Here is an 11321-nt window from a genome sequence, read left to right as displayed (position 1 = left end):
ACACTTTTTGGATAATCCATTCTGTACTAATATAAAGTGAGCGTAAGGCCAGATCTTCAGTACAGTAATAGAATATTCAGAACACTGTAAAAGTGCAATTCTCATCGTTTCCTTTTCATATACTCCACATGACCCTTATTCAAGGAAGGCAAGTGATGCAATTCACAACCCACACACAGCATAAACTTGACACAACCTCTGAGGCAGTACGAACATATTTCCTCTTTTATTTACATTCCTTTTCAAATGTTAACATTTTTCGCTATAACTTTTGATCAGGTTGGCATTTTTTCCTCATTAAAATAAATTGGCACAAGTAAAACATATGTAGACAAAAGTTTATTTACACCATACAACATTTTGTTTTTAAATATTTTATACAGAGCTGCAGATGAGAGAGCTTGCTGGGATCCTTCAAGCAGATTCTGCAGTATTAAAGTTGTGAAATATATTATTTATATAAAAGTGAGTATTATCTTTATTGCATTTAAAGCAATGAAGAATGTAGCTTGACAAACATTCATTTTAATATGACAGAAAAATCCTCTTTGCCTCCCATGTTTTTATATTATAAAGTAAAAAGTGTAGTAATGGCCAAACAGACTGTTATAAACTTTTTAAAAACCTGCATAAATATATACATTGTGCTCCCGGGTCCAGTTTTAGGAAATCAAAACTAGACCCGATGAAGCTGGGACGACATGGCATGTCATTTGCTTTGTGAGATTTCACCTAGAGGGTTTACCTTTTTTTTTTAGCCAATTCCTCAACAGATAATTTGAAACACATGATGGTAGATATTTTACACCAGGCTGCCCCACACTAAGTACACTAGTGAGAATACAAAAAGTAACACTGATGTTTTTATCCCTTTTTTTTCTTCTCTTACCTCTCTCACCAGTCTTAATATTGTATTGGCACATAATGTCCCTGCCACACTCGTAAGATCCAGATATGTATGCCAAGGCTGTTAGAAAAGTCTGTTGCTTTTTTCAGTGCAAAATACATCCCCTTCTCCTCCTTTTTCTCCTCCTAGTTTGCATTTTCTCCTCCGTCACCTTCTAGACCTCTGTTTGGAAGTCGCCTTCCTGGACATCTAGGGGTAAGTTGATACACTTCTCCCACTCTGCAGGCGTCATCTCCAGTGAGTCCTTGGTGTCAGATTCTAGTACATTCATAGTGGCGTAGTTCTGGTACTCACAGGCTGGATTGTAGCTCTCCCATGGGTTCTGTTTTGGCATCGCTTTATCCTGTGAAGGGTTAGCGGGGTTTCACATTAGTGGCATGACATCCTATGTGGCTACAATGATACATTTTTCTTCTTGTTTTTTTTTTGTTCAATACTGATTTTTCCAGTGAGGTCAGTTCATTCACAAGATCATTATACAAAGTCCTTACACTGCTAATTGAAAATAATGGATTAATGCAGAGGGAAGTATCCAATAACAAAAGATAATGGTGATGTATTAAATGCGAACATGGTTATTACTATTAAAAAGAAGCAGAAGTGTGTTTTCGCCGCACTCAGCAGCTGGAGCGACACATGTACTGCATTAATTTGAATGTGTTCTTATTGAAAGTCTCAAAGATACTATTGCAAATCAAGAAGAGAAGCAGCTCCTCATCAGCGAAGATAAAATGGATACTAATGTCTGCTGCCAGCTCTGCAGTAGGCTCGTTTAGAAATAAAGAAAAAAAAATAGAAAAGGGGGAGTGAGAAGTTATCATTTTCTACACAAAAGAATTTGCACTGTAACTAAGCAACGGTTCTTGAACTGCACTGTACTGCAGGACTGATTGAAATCTAAGTGAAAAAGGAGCCTATTTAACCAAAAGACGACTGTGTGACACGCACAGTTTTATTGCTTAAATGTGTTTGGTCACCAGCTCAAGTCCTATTTGGAAAATGCCGCTTGTCTGAGACAGATGAATGAAGCCTGATGTTGGCATATTCTGCAGCTCCAGCCAGGTGCGGAGACAGATGGTGAGACTCTGGGTTTGCAGCAAGGTCAGGAGGAATTTGAATAACTAGCCTAACATAAAGAGTGAATACATTTCTCCCCCCACACAGTTAAGAGAACAGCCACATTAAGATATTTTTTGTATAGATGTTGATAGATTAAATAATCTGCCATGCATTAATGGTGAAAAAAAATGATGAGATTGCTAAGTAGATAAATGCGCATGTAAATAAAAGTGCATTTATGGCCTTGCATTGGAATGGATGCACTCTACTGCAACAAAATTGCCAAAGGTCCTTTTTTTTCCTTGAGACTGGCCTTGTGGAGAAAATGCTTCATTGCTTTTAAGGGCCAGCTTGTCAGCTGCTGGCAGGCTCACTATGGAAAGGTACACTTTAGCTACATAAGCACTCATTTGCACAATCACACATAATGTGTCCTGCACCTAATATTTAACTAGGGTGTTTGGATGTTACTTTCTCTATTTGGCCAACGGTCACCCCCCTGGTTTCCTGTTACTCACCATGCTGCCCATATTTGGTATGTCTCGAAATCGGTCCAGGGTTTGAAATTTCTGATTCAGTTCCTGGAACAGCTCCATGTGTCTTTTCCTGGTGTGCATGACTTTCTGCAATGGCAAGGGTTTTTTGCTTTGGTATTGACAGCCAATAATGGAAATGCATCTCTCCACCCCCCCCAACTCTGATCAATTTGTCAGTGTCATGGTAGTTTGCTTATAGGCCAGGTTTGAAACAAATCTATTGCCTCTGCATATATACCAGTGACTGCCAAAATAAAGGAAACACCAAGATGATTAAGTTAAGGTATAGGACACTCAATGTCTAAAAAATAATTCCCCGGTAATAAATACCCTCAGTTTAAGTATTTATTGTTTTGTTTTGTTTTTCATTTTGGTCTTAGGGGAACTCCTTAAGATCAAACCATGGCACAAGTCTTCCAAATTTAAGTGGTGATGTCTATTTAAACTAAAGCAAAATGCACCCTGAGCCAACATAGCTGCCAGAAGCCACATGTTTCCTGTATTTTGACAGAGTTTACAATATAAATATGCAGTAAAGCCTGATCTAACAATGCAAAGGAAATGAAAAAAAGAAGGAAGTTGCCAAAGGAGATTTGAACATGTGTTTGCAAGCCAATATATTGCTGAAACCAGTGACAAAATCAGACGTGAAATGTGCAAATGACTTTAAAAGCATACTGTCAACATATAGCTAATGGATGTAGGAGATGGAGGAGAATAAAATGTTGATGGGAACGATTGCCCTGTTTGTCAGTTGAAAGCCTTGCTTTTACCCTAGCTACACAGCATGTCAATAAATTGTGTCCAGTCAAGGCTTTGTAACTCCAATAAGCTTAAGAGGCACAACAAAGTACTCATAAATCAAATGACAAACACAATAGCAAAAAATGGCCTGTTACTGGATAAAAAAAAGCTAGAAGCATGAACTACAGAATAAAAAAAGCCAATTTTCTTTTTTTTCCACATACCTCAAAGTCCAGATCAGAATATCGTGATTTTCTTCTCTGTAAAAATAAAACAAGAAAACATTTAAAAAAAATAAGGATATAATCACATATTGAATGTATATAAGGGATTTGAAAATGTTTGTTAAAGTGTGTACTGCAGCTGTGTGTTCTGTCTTTCAGGTACTTAACAGTATGTACCTCCAGGGAGCTCATAGATATTGTCGACCCTGTCTCACTCCTAGAAAGCCCCCCAGATTCCTCCATTTCGGCGAGGAAGTTCTTAACAGCCGTGCGAGGCTCAAAGGGCAGGCTTTGCTTGGGCTCAGGAGCGCTGGGATACTGTGGCTCCAGGTTCACATTCATGTGGTCCATGCCTGATGGGTTGATATTGAAGTCGGGACTCATCTTGTAATGCATTAGCCTCTCGTGCGGCAGCGTATCCATTGTGATGTTCATCTTGTTGTCCTCTTTCAGCAGGGTGGGCACACTGCCCGACCCTGACACCACTGCAGACGCACGGGGCATGACTATGTAGTCTGTCTCCATCATCTGACCCTGCACGGGATGGCCCTCCATGTCATGGATTCCCATGCTTTGGTCACTCTGGCGCATGGCGTCGTCGGTGCACAGGTAAACAGTGCGCCGCATGTCGGCGTTGCTGTCGACCATGCACTGCTCCTTCAACTCACCCACTCCCATCTGCATGTGCAGAGCAGAAGGCTGCTGGATTATCACTTTGGAAATGATGTTGCCTGGCAGAGTGGAGTAGTTGAGGCCCTCGGGGGCCTTCTCATCCTCCTCATCATTGAGGGAAATACGGGAGAGGGTGCCCGTTATGGTGGCAGCGCGACAAGAGCCCATGTCTTTGTGGAGTGCTGTAGGGCAGGGTAGTACAAGGATTAGTTCTTCAGTAATAAAAGCAGCTTCAATATTTGCTTTAGACTTTCCAGTATGTGACCAGGAGAGTAGGAGAATTCAAATCAATATTAAAGAATTCTTAAAGGAATTTATGCTGCGGTGGGAATCCTGCAATGACAGGATGAATAATTGTAAAAATACTCTGAGTGTGACATCGTGACATTATACTAAACACAAAAAGACACTGAAGTCTCTGGAGAATGTTAGTGTAAATAAGTGAGTATGAAATCCCCCTTGTTATGGAGCGTTTGCCATCCTAACTCTAACTTAGAGATTGGTGTTGACCTTGCAAGGCACCGGATCTTCAAAAAGAAACAACAGCTGTTTGAGAAGCAGGAGAAGGAGACATTTCGTATAATATAGTCCAGTCTTTTTCTCATTGCACTATAGAAATTTAGCAGGGACATTACACTCTCTGTGAGGCTAACTAAATACTCACTATGGACATGGACGATGGGTATTTCTACACTACAATGTCTTTGTAACATATCTCTCTCTACTGATAACAACAAACCCATAACTGGAAACAACCAACTTAAACTCCATAATCACACAAAATAATCTACTGTTTTCTTTGACTGGCCCTGTACTTCAGCCCGAATCTCCTCATGATTTATGAATGACAGCTCTGCCTCTTTTTCTGTCCGTGTCAGTATGTCCACATTACCTTTACGAGACTGCACTGCCTGAAGTAAAGTGAGTTAGAAGCGCCGGACGGCCCATTTTGTCTCTTAGTAAGCGGCGTTTCTGAGAGCTCTGAATAATGGTCAGGTTGGTAATTCCCCGCAGATCTATTTAGGATGTGGTCTTCATTGGTTTAGAAAGGACTGGAGTCAGACGAGGCCCCAGGGCTTGTGCTAGTAACCACTGCTATTTACATGCAGAAAATCTCGCAAAACCCTCCTCTAATCATAAACCCTTTAAGATTTTAAAACATTCTTTTTACCTCATGTACGTTTCCCACCAACTATGACTCAAAACTACAAAAGACAAAGCATTTCCCCATCCACTGTCATATGCTAAGGAAGGATATCTTAACATAATTAAACACAGATCATCTTCGCATTTACACCACAACTGGGAAAAGATAATGTTTTGTTGGATGTATTTATCGCAATAAACCCAAAAAATATAGTAAAGATCCGATAGCTCTCTTTATAATGCATTGTTTTCAGATTAACACCACTGTTTTGGTAACTGTGAAGAAGAAAAAAACTCCTGTGGGGTTTTCTTAGCTGTTATACGAGCTGACCTTTTTTCTTTTTCTTTTTACTGCTAAACCTCTTCTGTATCTGTTTTCTTCCTTCCTTCTTCTGCTTTTTTCTTTTAAATCAATGCAAGAAAAAAAAAAATCTTTAACATGATGTCATTTGTTCTGTACCTGATCGGCAGGCGATGTCCACATCTTTTTCAAAGTCCGTCTGCAGGAGTAGAGGAAAGTCAGGTTTGGCGCAAATATCATGCTTTTCATACTGTATACATTATTTAAAAAAAGAATCTCATCTATAAGTGAGAGCTGCAAAATCAATACAGGTTTCTACTATTTTCTAGATTAAGAAAATTGATAAGAAGTTATTTTGTTCCCCGCTTCATCCAGAAAATGTATCAACAAAAGCTTTTGTGGAAAGAATAGATGCTGGTGCAGCAGCTGGGAAGCTTTTTTGTGCTCACTGCTAATGACTGTATTGAACCAGGGGCCTTGACACAGTTTTGCTATTGTGAAAACTGTTTCACTCAAAGGGTTATTAGAATACTAATGGAAGATCACTGCTATGATGTGCCAGTGGCGGCGGCGTGCAAGATAAAGAGACTGGTGTCCCATTTCAAAGGTCAGGCTGGGAAGAGCCCTCTATTACCCCACGAGAGGATAGGAGAGAGATGCAAAGCAAACATGAGGAGTAGGTTCAATCAAACAGAAATAAAAGATTCAGGCTTGGGGCCTCAGAAAACCTCAGAAAATGAAACTAATAAAGTTCATCAGCAGCCTGATTCTCAACTGCATACTTTTAAAAAAAGGGACTGTGTGGAAAATGAGAAACATAAGGCACACAATGCTTCACATCTGAGAAGCAATATAAAACTGAAAAGATAAAGAATGACAAAGAGCACAAGTTAAATCAAGGTCAATTCAAAACAAGGGTGTTCATGAGTAATATAAATTACCGGGGAACATTGGGACTGGTTAGATTACAGCTTCTAATGTGCCTACCATTATCTGAGCATGCCCGTTAGGGAAGGTTCCCGTTGCATCACCACTGATGGGATCTTGGCAGTTTCTGAGCCGACATCTAAAAGCATCTTGGACCTGAACACAAGAGGAAACATTTTTAGTATATCCACAGTATAGTAGTATATCCATATTCTGTTAAATAGAACATAGAGATGAATGACAGACGCCTTGTACTTCCAGGTAACTACAAAGCATCCCCTACCTCTCTCCTTAGGATACAGTGCACCATCACTATGACAAATCCCTGCAGTGAGTCAAACACAGCAAATAGGATCTGAAAGAGGATGGAGCGCTTGTCCGTCATAGCAAGAACTGCTGACATCCAGGTCAAAGCCAGCAGAGGTAGGACGACGCAGGAGCTCCACAAGGATGCCCTGAGAAAAAAGAGAACTGCTCGTCTGAAGGAAGTAAACAACATGAGGCCTGATTCCTCCTGGGAGATAGCTGGGCATTAATCTGCAGACTACTACTAGTGGAACCCATTTAAATACCTCTATACTTTTTTTTCTGATGTGTTGTGGATGTAACTGGAACTGACTTTACTGGGATTTGCAGTGGATTGTGATGTGCAACTATAAGGGTGGGCACACTGCGTCGGGGGTGGGCACGCAGGCATCGTTTCATTGATTCACAGACTCTTGATAGGCACTTACATTGCATTGCTCGCTGTAGTTGCTGATAAAGCAGTTGTTGATACAACACCACATTTGGCACACTTGAGAGTTAATCCTGTATGCGGCTCACTCATCTGTCTGTGGGACACACACGGATAGACGACTTCATGACAAACACTGCGGACAGACAGCTCACTTTAAATCTCTTCATCATAGTGGCAACAGCAGAAGACGCCTATGTGTGGGCATTTTAATGATTTTCATCGTGGACCAATTCTGCCAAAGAAATACAGTTACATCCTTCCCAAGAGAGACCTAACCTCTTTATGTATATGCGCCTAATATGTTTTCAACAGAAAGAAAAGGAGGTCTAAATCTCTTCATGTACATAAAGGAAATTCAAGCATATAATATGTATATTTTGTATGATATTATGATTGAAAAAATGTAGAAGAATAAAACGGGTACTAACAAGGATGTGCTGTCATACCCTGCACGATGCTTCAGCTTCTTGTCCAGTATTCCATCTCTGGACACTAATTTATTAAACACCAAGATACCAATCACCATGTTGACCTGTCAACAGAGGAAGAACACGAATATTAAGTTACATTTCCCAGCCTGGCATTTAACATATTGCACAGGACCGCTGACTGATGTCATCATTCTACAGCATTTTCTTCCATCTGCAGTGAGTTTTGACCTCTAGCTTCTGTTGTTTTTATCTTCCACGTGGCATTTCAGCCAATGGATGAGACATGGCCTGCACACTCAGTTCAACACAACACCCTTAAGAAAAGATCTGCCTGTCAAGAAGCGCTCGTCTTTTCAAAGGCACCTTCTCCTATTATTAGCCAAATAACTGGGCGAGCTTCACGATAGCTGCGGAGAAATCATTTGTCATCACATTTGAATACAATCGGCCAGTAGCTATAGTTAAAATAATAATAATACAATCTTAGTAAGACTTTATGTAACATGTTTTTGTTATTGTGATATATTTGATTGTTATTTAAGCATCAATACTACAATAACAGCAGAATGGTGCAGGAGAAAGCCACAATACCGCAAGAAGTCAAGTCTTTTTCTATGTGATGCTCGGACTGAATTACATTTAGATGCTATCACATTTCTCTGCAGAACAAAACCAGAGAGAATAACGTTACATATCCAGATCAATTTATTTAGATGATGACAGTATTTGTGTAATGGTCTCGGTACAAGTGTGCATAGACAGATGATCAAAATACCCTACTATGTTTGCTATATTAGATGTCGGACAAACGTGAAGCATAAATACTAAATGAGCTCGTAGCTACGTGGAGCCCCATTATGGTAAATGAAAGGAACTGAGCCCAGTGACTGATGGGACACTCATTACTTTGACTTTGAAAACAGACTGTGTTCCTCCTGTTCGATCATTACACATTATATCATTACCAAAACAGTTGCTTAAAAATGTCATTTTATTATATTGCACTATAAATATCTACAGTTGTTATTATTCTTCAATTTCTGGCTAATTTTTCATGTGTATTTTTGTCCATTCTGCAAAGTTGAATTATCACTTATAGTATTAGAATATTAAAGCCTGCAAAAGGCAGTAGCTACTGGTAACCGAGACGTACCAGAACAACAGCTGCCGCGGGTCCAACGAAGGCGTACAGGAGCCCACCCTCCAAAGAGAGCCAACAGCTGCAGGAGAAACAAGAAAAAGAAGAACAACAAAAAAAAACGATTAACTCCAGCTAGGCCATTAACATCCACGTTAATGGTGCACACCAGCATACCATTGTATTTTCCTCAATTGTCAAGGGAGAGTCGCCATATGCTGTAACTCCATACCCAAAGTTTCAGTGGGTAATAAAATGCTAAAGAGGCTTTAAGCAGTGTTTATGCATTTGGTATCCAGCAGGGATACAGCTCACATGAAATTGGGTTCTTGCTGTGCAACTCTGAAATTTGATTGGGTTCATGGGATTTTGTTTATGGCTCTATTTAGGATAAGTAATCCACAGCAGAAGAGTTTGATCATTACTGCTACGTGTTACCATGAATCAATTGTATGTGTATAGTATGCGTGTGTATGGCGAGTATTTAATGGGGGTAAAAATAAAAAAAACAAAGGAGAAAACTTACTATAAGGGTGTCCCGTAGCCTTTTGTTTTGGTGAATCCCATTGAAACAGCAACAACTAAAGCTGGTAATCCTTTAAAAGAAAAACACATTAAATTATTAGAGCAAGCAGTTGTAGTTGAAATAAATAAATAAAACTAACACTTGAATGCAGGGGAAGCTGACAACTTTGCCTTTCAGTTATTAAACAAAATGGAAACTGAATGTTTCCATTCAGGACGACAGTATGAGACTATACAGACATCTGAGATATACAGGGTATGTCAGCATTTTAATCTGCGGATTTTGTAGAATTACATTAAGAGAAGAACAGACTGTATGATGCTTTGACAAAATGACAGCAGTGCATCGAATACAGAAGGCCGCGTAATGAGATTTTACCCCTTTTCTGTGAGATATTTCACCCTCCAGTCTTTTACACCAACTGTTTTTTGCTGTGTGGCTCCTCATTATAGATTGGTGTAATTGATTTGGTCCTGTGTATTGTGTGCATGGAATATTAAAGCTTTTCCTCCCCAAGCAGTGCAGGCAGGTGCAATTGATGTAATCAGTTGCCTGGAGGCACGAGCCAAAGACCCCACGGCCATCCAGTACCCCTCTGCAGTGCTGAAGAGGTAAAGTGCGCTGAGTGCATGCAAGCATGCCATAAATCACAGCGCAGGCAACAGTCTGGTGGACACAGGGCGCTTCGAACAGGCTGACGTAAGACACGAGGTACCGTGTACTGAATATTGCTTTATGGATTTGAAAATGTTTCTGTCATCTATTCTCAAACAGTTCATGATCTCCAGATGATTGAAATATTTGATATTAAAATATATCATATACTGTAGCACTCATGTTTCCCCTAAGTGCATCTTCACTGTCATACCACACAGCACTGACATGTTCATTTATTTTTTTATAAAAAATAGAAAAGGATAAATCTATTTGATAGCAGAAGAGTCTTTGTCCATTTTTTGCAGCAAGTAGTGGCACTGCAATGACTAAGAGAGCCTTGTTTGTTGCTAGGTAACAAGAAGAACGAGTGTGGGCTCTTTCATAATCAAATTGATTTTTTTTTTTTCACAGAGAGATCTCCAGTAGTCTGAAGAATGAGCTGTTTGGACAAGCATTCAGACTGACATTTATCAAATAATAAGAAATCTTTACATTTTGAAAAAGATGTTTCACTCTCAGGTGTTTGTTGACATACGTATATCCTGACAATAGTATTTATGATTTCATGATCAAATGACTGAATCTGTCATAACTCAGATAATATTATGTGCTCTTTGATTTGTGACAAATGAGACTTTTTCAAGTTAATACTGCACTATGCTGATCACCAGCCTTTCAGGTGTTTCAAAATAAGTATAATCATACTAAACGGTGCTGTAAATGCCAGTTCCTACCCTCCACATCACATATAAGGTCACTTTAACCTAGTACTGGAGGGCTGCACCACTCTTTCTCCTTTGAAAGTGCTCAAGGCTGGTCTATTACCCGACCCTCAGAAAGACTGACTGAAGAACAAAAGCATCACAACAAAACAGCATGGCAGAACAAAGATCTAGCCACCCCACAGAGAAGATAAAACTCCTTCAAAACTCACACGGTGGGTTGGAAAAACACTGTTCCCGTAAAGAGTGTGAGAAAATGGCAGTTGCAAGGTATGATGGGAAATAATAGAGACGTCTTGGTTATAACAATGGTTACTTACCCCAGCCTAGACACAGAAAGCGCTTGCGGATTAGCCTCGTCCGAACCTTTCCTGTCACTGCCATGTAGGACTGCCAGGCCTCTGTGAGGACCCAGCAGAACGATGCCAGAAAGAAGAAGTGCAGAAAGGCTGTTGTCATGATGCAGACACCCTAATTATAAGAGAAAAAGGTTGAAACAAATGACTCAGGGCTCAAACATCGCTCTAACTAATACACAGGTTAAAGAGAAGAAGTTCTGAAAAATACGTATATAGCCTACAAATAAAAGGGC

The 11321-nt window shown here is 39.8% G+C and overlaps 1 protein-coding gene across 6 annotated transcripts in view; it reads right to left on the bottom strand.

Annotated features, from left to right (window-relative positions):
- Positions 1 to 208: 208 nt before the first annotated feature.
- The window catches only part of adgrb3 (adhesion G protein-coupled receptor B3), a 118126-nt gene continuing 107013 nt past the window's right edge, over positions 209 to 11321 (bottom strand). For 4 of the 6 annotated variants that reach the window (XM_061745828.1, XM_061745829.1, XM_061745832.1 and 1 more), the window contains 12 exons: positions 11050 to 11200; positions 9351 to 9420; positions 8840 to 8906; positions 7684 to 7787; positions 7251 to 7388; positions 6800 to 6971; positions 6577 to 6672; positions 5749 to 5788; positions 3648 to 4324; positions 3471 to 3506; positions 2485 to 2589; positions 209 to 1250 (listed from right to left, as the gene is read on the bottom strand). In XM_061745828.1, the coding sequence (XP_061601812.1) occupies positions 1062 to 1250; positions 2485 to 2589; positions 3471 to 3506; positions 3648 to 4324; positions 5749 to 5788; positions 6577 to 6672; positions 6800 to 6971; positions 7251 to 7388; positions 7684 to 7787; positions 8840 to 8906; positions 9351 to 9420; positions 11050 to 11200 (1845 nt within the window). In that variant the 3' untranslated portion in view covers positions 209 to 1061. The remainder of the gene's footprint in view (positions 1251 to 2484; positions 2590 to 3470; positions 3507 to 3647; positions 4325 to 5748; positions 5789 to 6576; positions 6673 to 6799; positions 6972 to 7250; positions 7389 to 7683; positions 7788 to 8839; positions 8907 to 9350; positions 9421 to 11049; positions 11201 to 11321) is intronic. The other 2 variants (XM_061745830.1, XM_061745831.1) reach the window with 2 other exon arrangements.

Source organism: Cololabis saira, chromosome 17 (assembly GCF_033807715.1).
Source record: "Cololabis saira isolate AMF1-May2022 chromosome 17, fColSai1.1, whole genome shotgun sequence".
Taxonomy (NCBI): Eukaryota; Metazoa; Chordata; class Actinopteri; order Beloniformes; family Belonidae; genus Cololabis; species Cololabis saira.
The sequence above is the reverse complement of the archived record's forward strand: the minus strand, read 5'-3'. Positions and strand labels throughout refer to the sequence as shown.